The sequence below is a fragment of the Talpa occidentalis genome, unplaced genomic scaffold (genome assembly GCF_014898055.3).
Source record: "Talpa occidentalis isolate TD23 unplaced genomic scaffold, MPIMG_talOcc4v2.1 talOcc4.7, whole genome shotgun sequence".
Taxonomy (NCBI): Eukaryota; Metazoa; Chordata; class Mammalia; order Eulipotyphla; family Talpidae; genus Talpa; species Talpa occidentalis.
In genome coordinates, this window is record NW_023605083.1 from 69352902 (window position 1) to 69377134 (window position 24233).

General features: G+C 43.2%; 1 protein-coding gene across 1 annotated transcript in view; it reads right to left on the reverse strand.

Moving 5' to 3' along the window:
- Positions 1-24233, reverse strand: part of BRINP1 (BMP/retinoic acid inducible neural specific 1) — a 163793-nt gene that overhangs the window by 12153 nt on the left and 127407 nt on the right. Inside the window, exons 6-7 of the mRNA XM_037492845.2 lie at positions 16832-17068; positions 12493-12715 (exon numbers count right to left, since the gene is read on the reverse strand). Coding sequence (XP_037348742.1) covers positions 12493-12715; positions 16832-17068 — 460 coding nt within the window. The remainder of the gene's footprint in view (positions 1-12492; positions 12716-16831; positions 17069-24233) is intronic.

The window sequence follows — 24233 nt, forward strand, 5'->3', positions numbered from 1 at the left end:
AACCAGAATAGTCCTCTTGCACATTACCAAAAATATATACTGGGTATCTCTGGTGTCCTAGGGGTTAAGTCTCAGCGCTATCACCACAGCAGCCTGAGTTCAATTCCTGTTCCAGGGAGCTGACCCACATGGTGCAGCAGACCTCTTCTGTCTCGCCCACTGTTCCCCTCAGCAGTGTATTTCAGTAAGTATGCCTGTTCTGCTCCCCACTCTGTCACTGGTGAATCTTCTACCCCTCAAATCTCTGGCTTACACCCCAGTTCTTGTATGCATAAATAAAAATAAGTCTTAAAAAAAATGTATACTGCTCATCTTTCCCCCAAAAGGACCATATCATGTTATCTGACCTTAGAAATAAAAGGAAATACTCAGACTTTTTGAGGGTTACTGGACATCAGCTCTAATTCCAGGATACAGGAAATGTCCCTGTGGTCCACTAATCAGAACATAGATTCTGGAGCACAAGGAGCCACTGTCTGGAGCTCATATAGGGGCGTCCAGTGGTTATTTCCTGTGTTTATTTCCCTTGTTCCAGAACCCACCCTTGGGAATACTCTGTGATTTGATCACTCATCAATGGCAGAATTTCTGTCCTTCCCATTTCAGGTATCCATACTACACATACATCCACAACAAGTAATAACATACTAGTCACTTATGGAACATTCTCTCCCTTTAACCAGCTTCCAAGAAAGCAAAACAACAAAATCAAGCATGCACATAGGGAGAAGCATGTAGCAAGGGGTGTAAAGCTTTTGATAAGTCCATTAAGCTGCCATGGTGACTGAGCAAGGTGCTAAAGGGCAATTTTGGTATCACAGTTTCCTACAAGGTCTGTGAAAAGCACGCACACCCCTAGGGACTGAAATGAATTACGCAGGCACAATAAACAGATGGGAGTCCCACTCTGGATGGCAGGGTCACACCGTTCCCGGACACTTCTCTCCTGGGCCATGTGATTGTTCCCACATATCCAGGCAGCTTCTCCCAATACTTTGATCAATACAACAAGACATGGACTGAGCAGTTCATAGACTCAGATTTCACTGGACGAGAAGCTTCCACCTCTTGGCTCTTAAAAAACTCCTTCCTGGTGCTCTGTGACCCCTTACCCAAAATATGACTCCCTTGCTGGGGGGATTCTGTGACAAGAGGGAGAGGGAGAGCTGCCCAGTGGAGCCAGCTTCTGACCATCTCTGCTAAGGCACCAGACATGTGAGTAAAGCCAAGCTCAGATTCCACCTGTACACCCATGACTCCAGTTCATTCTCCGGAGAACAGAACTGCCCACATGAACCCAGCACACATTCGTGACCCATCAATCACGAGCATGATACAGTGATCGGTGCATGAAGGCCCTAGAATTCTTGTTTATTTGTTATACAGCAAGAGATACTCAAACCACTGTATATTCTGAGCTCCAAATAAAACTCAGGATAAACTCTCTCTACATTCCATTGCTCTCAAGCCGTCTTTCTGGTACAGACAAATTTCTAAATATGATTCCAGGTTCTAATCTCTAGAGCCTGTGACTAGAAAAAGCAATCACTCCCATAATTATCTGAATTTTGGCACAGTGGATCGAAGATAGGGAGATTATTGCTGTGGACCTAATCTAATCATATGTGCCTTTTTAAAAGCCGAGATTTATCTGGCTATGGGCAAAAAGAAAACCCTGAGACATCTGCCATGTGAGAAGGACTCCTTTCAAGATGGAGAACGGTCTTTAACAGCTAAGAGCAAACATGGCCTTAGCTTTACAATTCAAAGAACTGAATTCTGATGACAACCTGAGTGAACTTGTAAATCGGTTGTTCCCCAGAACCTCAGCATGCTCAGTGTCAATCTGTAAGATATAAGCAGAAGACCCAGCTATACTACACCCAGAACCGGTGAGCTAGGGGGCCTGGGAGATAATAAACGTGTGTTGTTTTAAGTCTATGGATTTGTGGTTATTTGTTATACAGTAACACACACCCCATGCATTACTCTGGCTAACATTTTCGCACTCAGCTTCATTTACTCTTTAATAAAATGACAGGAGCAGAATAGATGATCTTTTAGGTTCCTTGACAGCTATTGACATTTTTTTGATTTCACAACTTTAGGTCTTGTAACCTGCCTGAGCCTCAGATGCAGGAGGTAAAACACGGGTACAATCCACTCTGGAGCCAGCTGTTCCCTATCTGCTAGATTCAAAGCTCTCTGTGAACACATACCTCTTGTCTCTTTCCCCACTCTGCCATGCCATGCTTGTTGCCTAACTCCTGACACCTAGGAAGTACTCATTAAGTAGTTGAACTAAGGAATGAATAAGTGAATGAAGACTCACTATGCATATGAATGTAAATATCCTTTGACAAGAACAAAGAGCTGTGATGGAGGGCAGAGGAAGGAATGTTATTTCATAATGCTGCGCAAGGCATGTCTGTGAACCTTGGTTTTCTCAACTGAAAATGGGGAGCATGATCCTTGCTCTAGCATCCCCATGCAAGATATTAATCACTGGTAAGATTATTGTTGTGAAAGTCCTTTGCAAAATAAAAACCTCCACCTAAGGTATTTGTCTTAGTAATAGTTTGCTTTTTAAGGTTAGGAATGTCCCTAAGCCAAATGGGGTAAATTTATTCCCTAATTAGATCAGGAACAGAGTGCCTTCCTGCTGTTCCTTTGGCTGCTGCTGGTAGCTGTCATGCCACCTCTCAACAGGAGTGGTACCTGCTGGGAAACAAAGTCTTTAGCATCTGCTTAAGCAGAAGGTGTGAGAAACTCAACTCCAAGATGAATAGCTGAGGCAGACTACTGAAGGATTAGGAATAGGTGAAGGATGAGGGTCTCTATCGACAGGGAAGGATCACAGCCTGTGGCATCACACCAAATAATGTGGGTCAGTGCCTCTCAGTCGATTATAAATCACTTTTCGAAGGCTGAATATAGTGAGGAAACTAATCTCCTGAAAAACTTCAAGAAGGGTTCTATTAGTCAAATATTGTTGAAAGATAGACAACTTTCACCCTTTCTGTATCTAGTGTATTTTTTTTTAACTCAACATCTCCCAAACTTGCTCAATTACAGATACCAGTTCACTTTTCTACTTTCATTATACTCTAGAAGATTAAGTTAGGGGAACTCATTTTACTTCATTTCTAGTAATTTCATACATACAGAGTAAGAGTCTTCCAATCTAAGATTATTTTGGTCTCCAGAACTGTACCATCAGCATGACCTAAGACCTAGGATATATCCCAGAGCTATTGAATCAGAAGCCGTGGAGGCAGGGCCCAACCATCTGTGCTCAAAAAGCCATCCAGGGAATTATGATACCGTCTCCAGATTGAGAACCTCTACGATAGTCCATCATTTAGTAATAAAGTTCACATCAACAAAGGGGAGAAATAACTAATACTTCTATACCTTGGAGAGAGATTCCACTGATCTCTAGTTCATTTTCAAATGACTACCAGAAAACAGTTACTAACCCAAAACCCACGGCGTTCCTTCTAATCTCCTCCCACAATGAGTATTCATCACCTAAATAATAATATACAAAACCTCCCTAGCTGGGCATTCAATCCCTCCATAATTTCAACTCAATACACCAGTCCAATCTTTTTTTTTAAATTTTATTTTATATATTTTCACATCATTTTTCATTTTTGCACAATGTATGCATTTTCATCTTGGTTATAGTTCCCATACAATTCCCACCCCCCTTGTTTTGATCTTACTCCCTTCTCCCCCACCTCCCTGTAGTGTGTCTCTGGTTTATAGTTGCTTGTTGATTTTGATTTTTACTGTAGTATAATTAGTCTTTTTCCTGGTCCCTTATTTAGGTTTTCTAAATTCCTGCTATGAGTGAGACCATCACGTATTTTTCTTTTTCTTTCTGGCTTATTTCACTGAGCATGATCCCTTCCAAATCCATTCATGTTGCTGCAAATTGCATGAGTTTATCTTTTTTGATTGCTAAGTAGTATTCCATTCCACTCCTAGGCATTTACCCAAAGGACACCTGCACCCCTATGTTTATAGCAGCACTATTTACAATAGGGAAGCTATGGAAACAACCCAAATGCCCAAAATCAGATGACTGGATCAAGAAGATGTGGTACATATATATACCAGTCCAATCTTAATAACACTAAGGGCCATTACATTAAGAGTTAATATGTATTGACCTCCTAACGCATGCTAAAAATACAATAACTCCATGGAGAAAGCACTGCTATTTTCCTTTCCTCATTTTACAGATGCTGGCCCTCAGGGCTAGAAGTCACCGAGCATACCACTCCCTAGGCATTCACACCAGACTGTCTGGTTCCAAAGTCCACTTTCTCAATCTTGATGTATATGTTCTTTCTGACTTTTGATTCCCCACTTCTGGATGAAATTAATATCCCTATTAATTCTTCCTAAGGATATGCTGTTTATTAGAAAATGATTCTCTCCAATTCAAGTTCAAAACATCATCATCCCTCAACTCTCATCTCCAGTGTTCCCTCACTTGAGTTTGAGCAGACTATGCAGGCACTATACTTGTTATTCAGGGTAAGCAAGAAAAAGCAGAGTCCCTATCCTCCTGGAATCTGGGGCCAAGTAGTAGAAGGCATCTGAGATAAATAGAACATTACAACTATGCCAAATGTTGGGGAAAAAATGCCATGTAGAGTGCAGGGAAGACAATTTCAAGACAGTGAAACTGGGCCAGTATATGAGACAAGCACCCCAAAGAAACAGGGGTTTGATCTAAACTTTAAAGTAGAGTAATTCAGGCAAAGACGGAAAGAGAGTCTCCTGTCTTCCCAGCAGGATGGATCACTTCTCTCCTTACATTACTATTATTCCAATTCCATGCTGATGAAGTAGGAAGCATAGTAGAACCTAATATTTAGGGTGTTTGTATGAATTAATAGCTAAGCCATTTAAAATTGGGCCTGGTTATAACAGTCAGTATATGTTAGCTATTATTATGATCACTTTTTTTTCTTACTATATGACCTTGAACAAGTGCTCCACTAATAATAACATGTTACTAGAAATAAGAGCTTGCTGTCTCCAGGCAAGTTCTCCTAATTGACCTCCTCCTTCAATCCCCCCACCCATGCTTCTGTCCCCAGTAATAGGTATACCAAATAAGAGTCAGTTTTACTGGTTCCCAAATCTATTTATGCTATTTGCACTTGGTATTATTATATCATAGACTATAATGAATATGAATCAGTGAAATACAAATTGTCTTTTTTGTGGAAACTATCAATAATTTGAATTCTGTGGAAAATTCTATGAAGATAAGTTGCTTGAAAGAACTGCCATCAATATAAATAAAGGATACATAAAAATCCAGAAATAGTAATAGTGTCTCTTAACAATCCTTAAACTGTTACTCTACTTGGCATTCACCAAAGTTGGAAATACATGCAATCATGGGTGTGGTTTATGCAAGAAAGCCAGTAGAAATTCAAATAGAAAACATCAACAGCTTTAAAAAAGATGTGGGCCCTCTTGATAAAGCTGGCCAAGGAATATACATTCACATGTTTTAAATGAAAATGTGTTTATCTATATGCAGCTTGTGTGCATTTTAGGATTCCCTACTGGAACTTTTTTCAGTTAACTTAACTGACAAATTATTGTTCCTCTGATAAGAGCCTTGTGCTTTGACCTCTTACTATGTTCTTTGATTGATTTCCAAGTTCACATTGTTACTAAATAGCAATCATACCCCTTCAGAGTCTGAACTCTTTAAGTATCTTAAGTTCCATTACTTCTCTACTGTATTATGAATTGGGGGCTGATACTTTATCTCTCCAATGGAAACATCTATTTCTTGGAAGCCAAAAGGGTGTCTTCATCTAACATCCAAGCTCTACTACTGCTGTGCTCTTGATTATATGAATACTGTATCTGTGCCTTTCTTTACAGGTTATGAAGAGTTTTCAAATGTATCACATAAATTGACTGGGTTATCAGCTCCACAGGGTAGCTATTCTTATCCTGATCATATAGATGAGGAAACAGAGGGCTTAACAGGTTTAGAGATTTTTGGAGGTCACATATCTAATAAGTGACAGAGCTGGGACCGTCAGTCTAATAAACTGAAACTGACTTCAGTTTAATAAAATAGAAGGAGTCACATCCCTCTGCCCCACTGCAGGAGTCTATGGAGATTACATTTGAGGCAGTAACTGTAGGGTTCAGAAAGAAGAATCAAACCCAGCGTGGATATTGAGGGTCATCATAATAGAGATAATGATTATCTTGGTGGGTGGAATCTTTTTGGAGACACCAATTAAGCACTGTATGGAGCAAGAAATATGCTAAAAGCTGGCACAGGTTCAGAAGCTATGGCCCCAGGATTGGAGCATGAGGTGAATGCCCCCAGGAGATTTTCTTCTCAACAATGCATAATTATATTGTGCTTGGCTAAGGCCTGCACTGCTAGGTCAAGGCCATGTGAATATGAGAAGTAAAAATAAACCAAAGACCAAGAGTCATTGGAAAATGCCAATAATTATACCATCTGGCCTCTAGTTAAAGTTCCTGTGATCTTATTTCCACCACAACACTATACACTCTAAAATAATTAGGTGATAGAATCTAAGGAAGCAACATCAAATCATACTGACATTAAGTACCTACTCGGTGCGAGGAATTTTACTTCATCTCACTGAATTTAACAGACTGTGAAAAGTGTCTATTTTTGTCTTTGTCGTCTTCTTTTAATAGGGGACATTTCCCAAAGTGATAGACTGAGCAAGAGACTTTTCAGGACTGGGATCCAGGGGAGTTGACAATCTTCATTTGCACTTGCCGTTTTTCTCAAGCTGCCCGCACTGTCCAAGGCCCAGGGCCTGCCTCTTAGCAACAGGCTGTTCACAGATTCCCTAACTGACTTTGAGCAACTCACTTAACTCCTTTTGGCCTTAGCTCTTTTTTTTTTTTTACAAAAATGGAAGACAATCTAAACATATACAAAAATACGGGGGAAATTCATAGATTATTTCCGTGACAATGGGGTACAAATCTAAAAGATGATGCCAACATGCCTTTGGGACCCCATTCTGAGTAGAAACTCATTTCCATGTTTTCCAACAGCTTCTGGGTGCCAATGACTGTGCTAGGAAGCAGTGATGCTGAAGTTGTGGAGACCAAGGGCACAGGTGGGGTGGTATGGGGAGCAAAGTCTCATTAATGAATAAACATCAGTGAGTCAATGAATAAAGGTATTGGGGTCAGCAGCCATCTGAGCTTCATGTGCAAAGTCACAATGGCAGGAATGCACATAAAACAGGTCTTTCAACGCAGAGAAGTCAGCCCCATGAACTGAGACCTGCAGAAAGGCAGAAGCCACTGCAGAGAATGAAAAGAAAGACAGTTCTAGGTAAAGGGAGAGCAGGTGTGAAGTCTGGGGAGTGGATGGGGGCTGGGCATGCTTAGAAAGCGGAAGGAAGATGAGCAGTCCTGTCACTGACAGAGGCAAGAAAACCAAGAAAAAGTGTGAAAGAGTGTGAGAGGTGGGCAGGGGGCAGATGGTGGTCAACATGCAGGCCCTCTTTAGTCTGCTCCTTCTCTTAAGACCAGCGATGATCAGTCACTTCTCGGTTTTAAGCAGGATGTGACAAGATCGAATTTGCCTCTTCAGTAGTAATTCTGACTGCCTCATGGAACATAGATTGGAAAGTCATTAGAGTAGGTTCTGGGAGACATAGTTAAAATACCATTGTAATTTGGGGCAAAAGAAGCTTAGTTTGAACAAAGGTTACTCATTAAAATGGACTAATTAGCATCATCTGAAAGCAATACTGCGGGAAGATTCAGTGACTGACACTAGCACTACTTTGGAGTTGAACTGTTACTCTCTCATTCTCCGTGAGTGATATTTCTCCTTGAGTTGGGAAGGCTCTCACAGATAATTGAGCCCAGTTGTTTTCAGACCATTTCAGAAAAATACAACAGTCACCTTATTTCCTTATTTTCCCAAATAAGTCTTAATTCAGAATTCCCATCAAGAAAACAATAAAGAGTTGCTCTCTCGAAAGCTGGGCTGTCATTGTTCATCCGGCAACCTTCACCCACCTCTGCAGGGCAGGTTCCTGGCACCTGGACTCTGAAGTATTTGCTACAGACCATCCTGGACTTAGTCCAGGCCACACAAGGGCCTTGAACTCAGGCTCTCTGGCCCAAAACAGTGGCATCTTCAGCAAACCCTGAGGCTGAAGAATGATGTTCTCAGGACAAAGGCCCTGTTGCTTGTTCCCGTAAGTGCCCTCCAGTGTCTGGCATTGGGAGACCAGGTGGCCAGTGAGCATTTATCACACCACAGAGAAGCCAGCTGAATTCAGTATCATTCAAACTGATCCTTCCTTTCTTCTGTCCTTCTCATATTCCCTCCACCCTTTGTTTCCTTTTGCAACGAGAGGTGATTTCCACCACGACACAGTTTGTAGTCTAGGCAGGTCATTGGAACACCTTGGGTCATCGAGTCTCGGGGGAAGAACCTGGAAGTTACAGGAAAGGACCCTGCCTGGCTTTCCACTCCAACTCTTCCCTGCTGGAATAATTTTCAGCAAGTCAGTTAACACCTCTGAAAAGTGGATTATTTAGATAAGATGAGTTCCTGCTACCAGATAAGGTTGTCATGATGATTAGTGAGGCTAAGTGTGTAGCACAGTGCCTGGTACATGGTTGATACCTTAGAAATGTTGCCTAGAAAATGTTACTTTGGAGCCACACTCAGGCCCATTCTCTTGCAGATGAATTTGGTTTCAAGTCCATCGTGTCTACATAGTCCCCTTTTACAGAGCACCTGGAGTTCACAAAGTGCACCAGCTCAGCAGAGTCTAGCAACCTCTGAGTTGTTGGGAAGAAATTATCATGCCAATTTCACAGATGAGAACACCGAGGCTCACAAACTCTGTGTCTATTAATAGCAGAGACCAAACTCAAATTTCACTTCCCAGTACTGCTCCCTTTTTAACTCTGCACCATGTAAGGAGCTCCTGGTGGTGACATACTAAACAGGGACCTCACTTGTGGGTCCCCACCATCCCCCAAGGGTCCAACTACAGTACAATGGTCTGACACTAGGGTGAGCTCCTACACAGGCTAATGGAAATCACCACTTTATCTCTGGATCTCCAGAAGAACCTACTACTCGATGGTCATTCATCAAATATCTGTGTGGCTACTGAAAACATCATTGGCAGGTGTGATCTGGATTAGTCTTTCTGTCCTCACCACAAAAAGCACTGAGTCTTGGGGTGGGATTCTACACTTGAACACTCAGTGAGTTCTAAGGAAAAACTGAGTTTACCTGCATCAAAATGGCACTCTTTTCTCTACTTCTAGAGGATGATATATCTGCCTGGACTGGGTTGATGCCTGGACTCCAGAGTGGATTCAGGGATTCATTACTGGAGTCAAGTCCTGTATCTCAGCACACCAAATTACAGCCTCTAAAATTCTAATCCTGGTCCAACCCCACCCCCACTACCTTAACAAGCTAACCCTGACTTTGTTATCATTCTCAAATCAGGGTGTCAGGATGCCCTGCCAAACAAAGGCACATCTCCTTGCCGCCACATGCTGCTCAGGACAAGGTCCTTTACAAGTCCACCAAAGCCATCAGCAAGGAAATTCCAGGCCTGCCACCTACCTGCAGGTGATATCGGGCGAGTTAAGCACCTCTCTGCCCCTTCACTTCCCTCACCTATAAGAAAAATCCAATACCACTGGCTTTATAAAAATAGTGTGAAGAGGGCCTCCCCAGTGGCGCAGCGGTTGAGTGCTGGGTTGCAAAGCTGCCTGCAGCCTCTGCAACGCCGGTTCAATCCCCAGCCACCGGGTGAGGGTCCCACATGATGCGCAGACCTCTCCCACCGCCCGCTGCTCCCCTCAGCAGTGTACTTCATCAGTCTGCCTGCTCTGCTCTGCTCTCTGCTCTGGCTCTGGTGAATTCTCTCACCCTCCCATGCTTCTGACTGTACCCAGTGCTTGTATAAATAAATAAAATTAAAAAAGTATCTTCTCTCTTATTAAAAAAATAGTGTGAAGATAAGAAGAAAAAATAGATATTATCATCATCATCGATACACACTGATTTTACCAATTTCTATGCAAAATCTCAGTACCTGGTAAAATAACAATAAGAAGAATATATATTGAATTTTTATCATGTGCCAGATACTGTTCTAAGCATTTAGAGTGTGTTAAAGCATTTAATTTTCACAACAACCATATGATATAGGCACAGTTATGACTCCCATTTTACAGATGAGAGAATCAAGGCATGAAGATGGTGGTAAATTGACCACATTATGAAGTGGAGCAGGTGATTTGAACCTGGGATGTCTGACTCCAGACTCTTCACCTTTAGCCAGTTCTATTGTCTGTTATATTAGCCACTCAATAAATGGTTGTTACTTTGTGGGGACCGTTATGACCATCCTTAATCTTATTCACCCTACAAAAGGATAGTCACTTCTAGCTCCAGTTACTCAATTTGTCCTGTGATACTTAGTCTCCAAAAGTGACTCAGACCCCGCCTCCCGATATTCACATACTGGTGTCTGGGCTGGGGTTTCTGGCCAATAGAATATGATGGAAGTGCTGCTCTCTGGATTCCAAGGCTAAGACATGGGACGCCCCACAGCTCCCTCTTTGTCTCTGGATGCTGCCGTGTTGCGCGCAGCCTGGGCCACATGGAGAGGGCACGTGTAGACACTCTGTTGGCAGCTCCCACTGAGCCACTACTAGCTGACCGCCAGCATCCACAGCCAGGCCTGGGAGGCAGGCATCTTGGACATCCTCTGCAGTCAAGCCCCCAGAGGACTCCAAGCCCGCCAAGTGGACAGACCCCCAGCTGTGCCCAGTCAACTGACAGAATCATGAGATAATGACGAAGAATCATTCTGAGTCACTAAGTCTCGCAGTGACTATTGGCATCAACCATAACCAAAACCCTCTCAGCCTCCAGCCTGATAGACACTTCCATCAGGCCTTGAAACCTGACTACATTTTATAGGTAACTGCTCAGAACAGAGAAGTAACTTGCCCAAGGTCACACAGCTGGCTAATGGCAGCACAGGATTACAAACCCTTTAGAAGTAACAATACAATAATTACCATTTATGGGCCATTTACTAAACTCTCTGTGCCTCAGTTCCTCTATTCATATGTAAGATGTAGGAGTTCCTAGTTTATAAAGTTGCAGGGAAGAAGACATGAGTTCACTCACGTAAGATAACTGGAAGGGGGCCTGATCTTTAGCAGGCAGGCACTTACCGAGTATCAGCCACTCCCCGCTTCTCTCTACTCTCTTTTAACTGCATCAGGCACTCCACTAGGCTTTTTAAATTTTTAAATCTTAATCCTCACTGTGAACCTGAAGGCAAGTGTTATGATCATATTGCAAGTGCGGTCTGAGAAGCAGGGACTTACATAAAGCCCTGTGGCTGATAAGTGGTGGCACCAGGATTTGAACCCAGTCCATATGTAGCTGAAGTCCTGTCCACACCACCCCCTTGTGACACAAGCTGAAATCCCAGAGACACACGCAGCAGTGACAGCGCTGGCCAACGGACACCTTGCCCATGGTGACACGTTGTAGCCCAGCAATCTGCTCATTTGCAAACTCCCACTTGCTCAGCTCGGGTGTGCCAGGGTCCTCAGTGTTAGCACCTCTATCTGACAGTGCCCCTTGGCAGGGAGATGCTGCCACCATGGAAACCCTCGAGGTGCCACCACACAAAACTTGCAGAAGCCTCTCCTAAATGTCCTGGTGGAAAAGAACTTGAAAGACCTGGATGTGAACCCCGGCTTCTTCCCTATAGGTCTCCAAGAGAGTAGGGAACCCTAAGTGCTGTGGGGCACAGACCCTGTTTTGTCTGTCTGTTCCCCCTTGAATTCCCTGTCATCCATCAGAAAACTGTATCAGGAACAAGGCTGGAACTAGGGTGACACAAGCAAAGCAGCCAGCATTTATGGGGCATGTGTGCTCATTGAGCCCCTCTCCTGACCCAGTGAGGGGGTCCATCTGAAATTTTTCATGGCAGGTGATTCCTGTGGGTGGCTTCACTCTACTCTAAGCCCTGAGCAAATGCCTGCCATAAATAGTTGACTGATTGATTAGTATCTTCACCACGATGCTGGGATGCTAAAATCTGCTTTGCCAAATAATTAAAAAATCTGATAATCCATTTCAAGCAACCTGAATGCCACATAGCAGTAAGGTCTATTGATAGTTCCCTGCCTCAGGCAGATGGATTAGACAGAACAGAGGCAGAGAGCCAAGGACTATGCAGGAAAGTTCAGGAAGGAGAAATCCAACCAGTACAAACCAGGAAGGGAGTGTCAGAGACCACCAGGGGACTGTTGGTCTGCACCATGCAAGGCCTTCCTTGCTGCCACCTTCCAGTTCATCATCTCTGTTGCATTTCCCTCTGAAACGACCGCAGGTGTGAGCCTGCAGAGGTGGGGGCCAGGTGCGCTTACCTCTCTCTAGGCAGCTGGTGGTTGGGATTGTGGCGGCAGCGGACACTGAGGCCAAAGAGCTTGCGGGCAGTGCGCTGGATCTTTTGCCTCTGGGCCTCGGTGGCACTCTGCAGGAGCTTGTAGCGGTTCTGCAGGTCCCAGTCATTGCCCCAGTGCTGATGGATGCTCCCGATGGTCAGGAAGTGGTTGCTGGGGAGACGCTTCATAAAGGATTTAAACTCATCTAGCAAGAGACAAAGGCCAAGAGAGAAGGGCTGAGCATGTTGGCCCCATCAAGGAGGCCTTCATTGCTGAGCTCCCAAAACACAGGTCTGCAAATGAAAAGAATTTGCTTCAGGCCCAACTACATGCAGGTGCCTGCTGTGCTCCCTGTAGGCTTTCTTGAAGCTTCTTTTACTTTGTGGCTACAAGAGCAGAACTGCATCATGCCCCTCCCTCGAATTCAGGGCCATGCAAACCTCTGTCATTTGACTGCCACCTTTTCATGATATTCACATGACATTTGCATTTAACATTTTCTTTGAAACAGTTAAACCAATTTTTTTTTTTCAATTTTACATCAAAAACAACCATCACATGCCTTCAGCATCAGGTAGCCATAAAAAAAAAAAAACCTGCACAAATATATAATATAAAAACAATATTAATAAGTTCTAGGCAGATACAGTTGCCTGCTAAGTGATCAGACCCCAGTGCCTGCTCTCACTTTGAAATGCAGGAAGGTAGCTAGTGATAGAGAGGTGTGAAAGGCGCATTAGCATCCACTGAAAGGCTCTCTTTGATGTCATCTGCAGGTTTGACAGAGAACTGAAAGGGATCAACCTCCCCACTGTGTGATTAGTCTCATTTGAGCACATGTCCTAAGCTATGGCACTTTTGAGGAAACCCCAGCTTCCAAGATTTTAAATAGATGAGTGGGTGCAGGTTTGGAGGCACCCACAGCTCCCTGTAAGTGGCATGACCCTACAGGATCAGCCCTGCTGATGCTTTCTGTGCCCCAGAGCTGGGAGTGTCCTGGGGGAAGGCTCCTGCTTCAGTTTGTGGTGCTAACTTTCAGAAAGTCAGCACCTGACACAGCCTTAGAAATGATGTAGGTCAGCTTTCTTATTTTACATACAGAAATACTGAAGCCCCATGTAGGAAAATTATCAGCTGAAGGTAGAACCACATGTGAGTGACAAGAGGCAAAAGTAAACCCAAGTTGTTGTTTGTTGTTGTTTTCTATTCTAACTAATTTTCATCCCTTTCTTACCACCCCCACCCCCAATCTGCTCCCCCAGTCCTCAACGATTGGGAAAGTTAAAAAACCAAAACCAAGGGGTTGATTACACACACACACACACACACACACACACACACACACACACACACACACACATATATATATATATATATATATATATTTACACAACTCTCAGTAAGTACCAGGGTCATAGATACATGACTTTATAGCAATCTATGAGAGAGATAGTTTGACTGTCCCCTTCTTATAGAAACTAGGGTATCAAGAAGTTAACGGACTTGCCAAGGTCACACAGCCAATAAATGGTAGAACAGAACTCCAGACTGGCTTCAAATACTATGCTCTTACTTAGCATATTAATTACACTCTCTCTCAACACACAAAGACTATCAGTGTGTGGGGAGAAAAATAAGTAGATAGAAAGGGCTGAGAACAGGAGTCTCTGACCCTAGAGAACTCTGGCATCTGGTGATAGATGGTCAGACATCTGGACCACCAACCAGCTGTGCCACCAGCCTTCTCTCAACACCTCAGTTTCCTTGTCTGTCAAACTGGTGTAACAGCATCTAATGTGAATCTTGAGGAGAGGACAGAGGAGACTGCCTCATATTCCCCATCTATAGTAGGCGTTCCATGTGTGGTAGGTAGGACACCTCCAATTTTGCCTCTCTCACACTTTATGATCTTGGGTGACCACTTTCCTCCCTGAGACTCATTGTTTTTATAAACATGAAAAGTAAGAAATAACTTCACTATCTGAAAGGTGACTTCCAACTTTGACACTCTGAATGGCCATACTGATGGGCTCATTCAGTGAGCCATGGGAGCAGGGGCTGGCCCTGCTGCCGACACTGGGACACTCGGGACAGCCTCAGCCTCACCCCATGGAAGACATGCAGCCCATCTTCTGGAAAACTCTGTTGGCCTCAAAGGGAACAACAATCTTCAATGCACCCAAATTTGGATCAGAAAAGAAAATATAACCTAAAAGTTAAAAGGGTTTACCTTTCTTGAATAAAAGCAGAAGGGTTCTATCCTAACAAAGGAGGTGTCCACCCCCCTGTGTATGTAAGCTAGGTCCTATTTGACTACCAACACTCACTCATTCACCCCAATTCCCTGGTACTGAGTCATTAAGATTCTGCACTGGAAATGGAAAGGACACACACACACACACACACACATGCAAGCCACCTGTTCATGAACGGATGTGTCCGGGGGTAAAGCCATTTCCAATGGACAAGTATGGGATATTTAAAGCAAATGTGTGCTCTCAGGGAGGAAGTGTGACACATAAATCATTTCCATGACCTATCCAGTGTACTCCGCAGCAACCCACCATCCACTCAGCTGCTCACTCAGAGTGATTTCTCTTCCTTGGGAATGAGGAATATAAGCGAAGTGTCCCTACAGCCTGTGCACACAGCCTGCAGCCCCCTCTGCTTTTCAGCAATTAGTGGAATCTCTTTTGCAAAAGCATTTTCTCAAATGCTAGTTTTGTTGGAGGCCTACTGATCACCATCATACATTTCCATCATGAGCCTCTCTCTTCTGTGAATTCCCAGGTTTTCAAATGGACTAATGGGTACAGGTTCAGAGGCATCCATAGCTCCCTTCGAGTGGCGTGACCCTATCTGAGCAGCACTGCTGATTTTTTCTGTGCTCCCAGAGTTGGTTGGGGGCTTAAAGTTCATGGGAACCAGTGGCTTTCAAACACTGCCCCAGAGAACTCAGCTTTTATCTGCAGTATATAGCGACTCCAAGGTACGACTGTGTTTGATCAAAGGGTTTCGTGGCTGAAGAGTTAAATTAATTTGATTATTAAAAACACAAAAATGTCGTCTCACTTATCAGTGGATGGAACTGAGACTTGGGAGGGGTGAGTAAAGTGGAATTAATAGGCTGCAAAAGCTTCTATGAACACTGGATTTGAATCAGGGAATCCATTCCTGCTTCTGCCATTTACTAAGTGTGTCACCCCAGGGAGACACTGATTTTTGGCACCTTCCCTCCCCTGTAATGCAGGAATATCACCACTTTAATGCAGTGGTTGTAATAGGTTTAAAGAACATAAAGTTGTTTTAAAAAACAGGAATGCTCTACAAGTCTCGTCATTTATACAGCAGAGTTGAACTCATATGCTAAGTATCTACTTGGCACCACTTCTTAGAAGTCTCAAAGATCCTCAGGTTTTTCAAATATTCCCAAACTGAGCACATTCTCTCCTATGCTAAACTCCCAGGGTGTTGTAGCTCAATGAATGGAGCCAATGTCCATCAAGTTGTCTGTCAAACATCCCTAAAGAACTTTACTAATCTCATGTCAATATCCTTCTCCTCTTCTCCTGACCACATCAGCTCCCAACTCTACATATCACTTGTTCACAGGACTTTCTCATTCTTCACATACATAAATTAAAATGTCATCACTACTGCATGGTTGTGTAAATAATGTCTGGCATTTCCATGATCTCAAAGCTCCCTTAAGGCAGAGATTCAATTTTACCTCTCACACAATTTATGATCTTGGGTGACCACCTTCCTCCTTGAAACTGTTGTTTTTATAACCAGGGAAAATAAGAAATAACTATACTATCTGAAAGGTGACTTCCACCTTTGACACTCTGAATCATTTGGATATGTAAACATATGTCAATGTCTAGCTATCTACCTATCTCTACATACACATATGCATAATCTACCTACCTATCTCTACCTATACATATGCATATATATGTATGTATGTATTTATTTATTTGGAAAGACACACACTTGTACACATACACACACACAGGCTTTGGAACCAACACAACTACTGTTGAGCCCTCATTCTCAAGAAGCTCCCTATACATCACATGCCATTCCTCTGTCTTCTCGATACAACAGAGACACAGACTCACAGACTTGAGTATGCTAGTCATTATTCCACTCAGGGGACAGTCACTGAGTGTCTATACCATGAAAGCTGCTAGACCTGTCTCTGGACCCTCCAGAGAGAAAAAGTCAGGGTCATGTTCAGCAGTCCCAACACCACTTAGACAGTTTTCTAGATTTGCTTCAGGGCCACTCACACAGTAGTATTGATTTGATTCTCTACCTGAATTCTCCAGGTCCTTATATGCTTCGGCCCAAGACTTGGCCATGTTGGCCAGCGTGTACTCCATGATCTGGATGTCGGTGATGGGGCAGTTGCACTGCGGGAACTCCTCGGCACACTGACACCTGCACTGGCTGTTCTGGCACACGTACTCCCCCTCACCGTTGCACATGATGTAGCTCAAGGCTGACTGGACAAACTTCTCTTGCAGATACTGAGGGAAGATGATCTGAAGACCTGCATGGGAATAGCAAGAACGGGAAACAGAATAGTTAAAAAAGGTGTTTCATTAACAGTTTCAAAAGAAGGAATCTGAAGATGCTATCTTTCTCTCTCTGTTTTGGAACCAAATATCTCTGGGCCTGCCTAGTTCTGCAGGACATAGTTGGCCAGGCCTTTGGTTAAATTACTTCTGCTTCAACATCTCGGGTCATGATCTTGCCCATCTCTGAAATACTTGAACTCTATTCCATTATATTAGGACTGAGACTTGAGTCAGATCTAGTATAGACCTTTTCCATTTGGGGGAAAAAAAAATAAACCTTATTGAAAGCACATGGTTATTGTTTATTTTTCCTTATTTCCTTCATTTTTTTCCTTTTTCTTTCCTCAAATATTTATGAACCTTCTTTATGAAGCTCAAGTCCTGAGCTAGGCTCTAGGTCTATAAAAAGGCAGGATCCTTACCCCCTTGGGGACTTACAATATATTCAGCAGGGATACACATGGACACACAGGATAATAACACAGCTTGACACACCTCGAGCAGTGGGGGCATGGGAGGCTACTAGGCAGCAGACAACTGTGGATAACATTACTTTGAAAGGAGGGGAGCCTTTGTAAAGGAAATGGTATTTGGGCTGATTAAAAAGTGAGTAAGAGATCATCAGGAGAAAAAAAGGGGAAGCACATTCCAAAGAGAAGAACAGCCAGATCAAAGATATAATGTGTCTTGGAGTTAGTTGATTGCTACCGATTGAATCTAACTCCAATTGGTGGAAGGAGAACAGATATTTAGAGAGGGGCAGATTCCAGAGAGCAAAGGGCTTTATTCTATGCTACGGAATTTGGACTTTATCCTGTGGATAATGGGGATAATTTGTAGTTTTCAAGGGTAAGGATGACATAAGTAGAGTGATACAATTGAATAGGACCACTAGATTATAAAAAAAGTAAAATATTAGTGGAGGGTGAAGTCAGAGAGAATTAATTTATTCTGTTTTGTCCTAAGACAAGAAGCCAAGATCCACCAAGAAGTGATTTGCTCATGGTTAGAGGCCATATCTTGTGCCCTTTTCTCTATACTTTGTCCTGAGAGCCAATGATGGAAGAGAATTGATAGGCGTGAGCACTACCCGCATAGTGTTGAAATAGCAGCATAGCAGGCGATTAACTGGGGGATACAGATACAAGGGCAACTTTGGGCCAAACAAATTCCTGAAAGCATGTTCACCTGGGGCATTTCACTTTAGCTCAACTGAAACAGCTTTAGCCATCAATGCATATGGGGGTAATGGTTTTATTACCCATGGTGTCAAAGAGAACAGTGTTCTTATTTGGATTACATTTTTTCTCATTCATGCTTCAAGGACACCCCCAACCCTAACCCTACTTATTGGGGATTTGCTAAATAAGCTCAGCATTATCTCACTCTTTGTTTCACAATTCTGTTTCCACATTTTTCTCTTTTTGTCTCTCCCCTTCAAATTATTTATGTGTATATACACACACACTAATGATGCCCTGCTGCTTCAATCTGTCCTCAGAGGGGCATTGTGGGAAGGAAGACTATGCCTTATTTGGGAAACTATAAGGTAGTTAAGTGCTGGGCATTGCCAATCAGACACCCTTTCTTTTTTTTTTTTTTAAGATTTATTTGTGCATACAAGAACTGGGTATAGGCCAGAGGTGGGGGGGGTACTAGAGGATTCACCAGAGACAGAGTGGGGAACAGAACAGGCAGACTGACTGAAATACACTCCTGAGGGGAGCTGTGGGCAAGTCAGAAGAGGTCTGCTGTGCCATGTGGGTAGCTCCCTGGCCGGGGATTGAACTCATGCTGCAGTGGCTGCGAATAGCTTCATAGGTTGTATCTCAACCCCATGCACCACCAGGGAAGCTCCAGACACCCCTACGTCTTACCCATATCATCTCAAGCAAGATGTTCAACCTTGCCCTAAGGTTCCCCTTTCTCCTCTGTAAATTGGAGATATTTTTAGTACAGAGGGTTGTTGTGAGCTCTAAGTGGAAGAATCTCTGCAAGCTCTCTAGAACAGTTCCTGTCACATAGCAAGCAAACAATGAAACTTTTCTAGTCTCATTTTGATAAAGATGATGATGGCAATGATGATAGTGATGATGTTGCCACTCCTCAATTAAAGGTTTTCAATTTTTCATTGAGCCTTCAGGATAAATGAAGAACAAAAGCAGTGGGCATTTAATCCAAAGATGAACATACTAGCATTCAAGTATTTAGAGACTTTCACAAGAAGTAAGGTTTAGGATGCTGTGCCAGCAGGGGGGAGGTCTGTTCAGAATGGTGGTCTGTTCAGAATGGTGGGCCCTCTGTCACTATGTGTGGAAGGTTCTACCAGTCGGAGCTGTACACCATAGGCAGTGAACTGCTGTCATATGACAATGAGCAAGGGGCCCATAGGAGTTTGAGTGATTGCACTGAGGGGCTGAAATCCAGGGGTATGTCACAAACACTGAAAGGTGGGGAGGAACTAATCAAGCATTAAAGTCCCTTCCAACCAGGTCTACAATTCTTTCAGAGTAGGCACTATTGAGTCATTTTATCTGTATCACCATTTTCACTTTCAAAGCAAAATTTATTTTTAGCTGAATCTCAATCCCCTATAGGCATTTGAGTCTATGGATTGGGGTTAAGTTTCTGTTGCTTAAACGAACTCTATAGACTATACTCTCAGTCCTATTTTTTAGCTTGATCATCATTTTCTTTCTCTCTTTTGTAGGGGATAAAATATTCTATTCTTGGTCCCAGCCCAAAAGGAATTTGGGGAAAGCATTTTTAGAAATTTGCGTCAAATCATTTCTCCATTTGGCAAGGATACAAAAGGCGGTTTTTACCTACCCCCGTTTAATGCATCTGACAACAGATGAAGTTTGGGGTTGGGGGGTTTCTGGGAGCAGCAGAAATATAAAACTGGCTGCTCTTTAAAAATGGAAACTCAGAGCTGTCTCTGAGGCAGAATCTCCTGGGCAATTTTGAAAGGAATAATGAAGACATAGCAATTAAAAAGCACTTTTCTGCAAAATGTCATTACTGTTCAAAGTTATATAACCATTTCCACGGCAGCGGAGGTTCACACAGCAGTCACAGCCACAGTCTTCTCCTGGTGACCTGCATCCGACAAAGAGGCCCATTGCTGACCTCCAAGATGGGCGCCTGAATGCTGCCGGCTTCAATGGAGGTCATAAATAACTTGGAGGGGGATTTGGCCTGTGTCACCACTGTTTGAAAGATATATAGTTGCTGGCTGGGGGGAGTTTTCTGTCTCTACATTTCCCAAGACACACACACACACACACACACACACACACACAGAGAGAAAGGAAAACTGAGAAAACGTGAGGGGGATTGAGAAAGGCCACCATTATTGCTGAGCACATAAATTCTGCCTCACAAAACCTGGGAAGGCAATGGTTGAGAATTTCCTTTGAACATCAAATCACCCACACACAGCATATGGAATATTTCCCCTCAATCTCGTTATACTTTGAAAAAAAAAATTCACAATGACTCTAGTTCTACTTTAAAATGGAATGTTCCAGAGTTTGGCAGGTTGAGTGGGCATGCTGGTGTGGGGACACCACGTCATTGTCTCCATTTCTGAATTTAACCCCATTCCCCTCAGTCTTTCCTCCCATATCACCTTTAACGTACATATCCCACACATCTTTTGTATTTTACGCACAGTCTTTATGTGCCGAGATGTAATGTCTGCCTGTCTGTCATGCCACAAGCTAGCTCTCTTTCCTAACCTCCTCCTTCTCACCCACTAATATTTTCTTCCCTACTCAGGAGACAGTAAGCCTTCTACCCTGTTTCCACTTCCTCCACTAAGCCAGTCTTTTTCTTCCTACTTGTCCTTTTTTGCATCTAGAATATTCTTTCCCAGATCTCTGCCTGGCTCCCTTGTTGTAAAATCCAGACCTCCCCCCACCACACCAAATAAACTGTCCTTTCTCTTGTCTTTATAGAATGAGTTCCTGGTTCGAATTATGTTATTAATTTGTTTGCCTGTTTTTTTTTTTCAATTTCCCCCATTACAGAGCGGGCTTTGGCAGGGGCGGGGGCAGAGCCCTGTCTGTCTGTTTATGAATCCCAGAGTTAAATTAAAGCCAAGTCTAGTGTAGACACTCCGGACACTCACTGGTTGGGCATATGAAGTATCCACTTTTTCATGCTAAGTAAAAAGACCGCTGTCCCTAATAACTCTAAAGTTGTTAAAACTGATAGGGTAGGTAGCTCATAGCTCCACAACTAAAGTAACAGACCTAGGGCTCAGAATGCCAACTGAGTTCTGCAACACCATGGGTCCTTCTGCCTCTCCACTGGAAGGTGTGGAAACTGAGACAAAGTCCTGGACTTGGGTACCTGCGGCGGTTCGGATACAGAGCAGCTTCTGGTAATATCCTATCCTCTCTGAAACTCAGTTTTCCTGTCTATGAATTTAAAATCCCAATAACCACCTTCCATAACTGTCTTGAGGAGTAAATGAAGGAAGAAAAGGCACAAATAGCACTTCAGCCGAACCTCATGAAGTATTAAATGTTTGTGTGTGTCCCTGAAATTCATATATTGAAACCCTAATTCCCAGTGTGAAGATATTAGGATGTGGTTGGGGCCTCTGGGAATAATTACTTTATAAGGGCAGGGCCTCTACAATAGGATCACTGCCCTAGAGACAAGCGCTCTCACCTCCCCATCCCTGCCATAAACACACAGAGGAAAGCTGCTGTCTGTAAGCCTGGTCTCTACCAGAAACTCTTGTCACCTTGATCTCCCGCTTCCAATTCTTCTGAACTGTGAAAAATATTCTCTTGTTGCAATCATCCAGTGAGGGCATTTTATTACAGCAGCCTGAGTAGATTAAGATGTTGCATAATTATGTGTTCAATAAACGTTAGGTTCCCCGAATTCTGCCTCATCAGTTCATAATCCATTATCTGCACCAAACTTGAGTCCTTCTTGGAAAAATCCTCGAGTAGTCCCATTTAAGCCAGTAGGAAACTTGCCAAGAGTGCACTCTCTCTTAGTAACACTACAGGAATTACCGCAGGCCTTCAGTATTTGTCCGGCTGCTGTTTTTACTTCCATGAATTTCCCTTCCTTTCTTATTTCATCCTCCCATCCTTTCCCTTGTTCTCAGTTCCTCTCATCTATATTCCCCTTTACTTCTTTCCACACATAATGCTTAAGTCCTACTATGTGCTGGGGGCATTGTCCCTAGATACCAGGGTGAATAAAACAGACAACTTCCTGCCCCACCCCCAACCCCCAGAACTCATGGCTCAGTGAAGGCACTGAACCAGTGTGTATGCAAGCATCCTGAGGCAGTGAGAGGAGTGCTTGCTTCACCAGAAGTGACAGCTTGCTAAGCAAACACAAAGGGAAAAGAACACCTATTCAGAAGGGAGCAGAGGTGGTCAAAGAAGCTCTTCTACAGGAAGTGGCATTTAAGCTGAGACCTAAGCGAAAAACGGAATTAGGGGCCCACAGGAAGAGCAGTGGAGAAAGCAGAAACAGCACCTACAAAGGTTTCAGACAACAGAACTCCTCTCAGTGAAGAAGCAACCTAACCATGACCTTTTCTAATTGAGGTTCATCTTTGCTTGCTCACTTCCACATTCCCTATAGAAAAGTAAGAGTTCCAGTGCCTCCGAGAAGATCAAAACTCTGAGTGAAAGAATGACACAGAGCAGAGATCTTTCCGCTCATTATCAGAACAGCACTTCTTAGAAATGAGAATTTCCATGACAGGCAGGGAATCGGCCTGAGATTCAGGGAAAGAACTGTGGACTCACTGTGTTGTTGAATTTCAACCATTGGGGTGTGGGGTTGCCAAAATATTAGAAGAACTTTCAAGAGAGACTCACATTGCATCCACGGGGACTTTCAACTACACTGTCGATATTGCTACCTATAACAGGTTCCTGTTCAGATGACTGTCCAGTGAGGCTAGGGAACATTTAGTGCCCCTAAAACCTGAAGATTGTAGTCCAGACTTCAACTCTGACCCTGATCATGACTGATAGAAACTCTTAGCTGCTTCTTCCTCCTGTCAACAAGCAGTACCTGGGAAACTGTTTGATGAGACAGAGGTTTAACACATGATCCCTACCTTCTAGGGACACACAGGGTCTACTTGGAGATTCAAATCTAAAGCACCAAACCCAACAAAGAGAGACAAAGGCCTTCACTGATGATTAAAACACAATAGTGCCATGCTGTCCAGTACACAGTTGGTATTGAATACATGTTTCAAATATCAAATATTTCAGTGACCTCTTTTGAAGATGAAAGGAAATAAGACCGGATACAATAATTATGGAAAACTTTGTGGTGTGTCGGGGTGTGGGTTGAGTCTCAAAGCATAAGCATGGTCTGGATAAAGGACTCCCATAGTGTTCCAAGAATAAGGTCTACGTAAGCAAAGATGGGTCAATGTGTAAAGGCTTGGATCCATCTAAGTCTTGTTCATGATGAAAACTATGTATTTTGTCGAGTGATTTTTCCACAACTAAACAAATTATACAGTGGTATTTCTGATGGACTTGTACTTTATTGACCCATTTCATTAGGTCTTACGTGCAATCTCATATGATGCCAGAGGAAGCAGGGAAAATGCAAGTTCTATTTTGGTTGAGGGTATTTTTCTATCCTGCTCTTGCATCAGAATGTGGTCCCCTGTAGATAGCTCTGAGTCCGAAAGGAATCCCAGCTGTTGTCTTGTAACTGCTAAGTTCTGCTTGTCAAATTCTGTCCATCTTTGAAAAGCATGAGGCAGGGCGAACAACAAAAGGACTGCACCTTTTGCAAAAAGTCAGCCTGATCCCCTTCCTTGTGAAAGCCCAGGGATTTTAGACTGGCAGATAAAGGACTTTATGGCTCCAACAGCCATTCTGAACTCCAGTGTAATGAAGGCATGCAGGTCAATTACCCATCTGTTTGTGTTTCTATTGCTGTGAATTACAGTATCCATCGCTGACAGCTCATTGGAGTGGAATGAAAATAAGACGATAATTCACCGGGTGAAACTGTGCAGAAAGGGCGAAAAGGCTATGATCTCATTCAGAAGTTCAGCCCTGTCTCGGTGATGGGTCATTTGCACTCAGGGAAATGAAGAAAGGCAGCTACCTGGGGGATGAGGGGGTG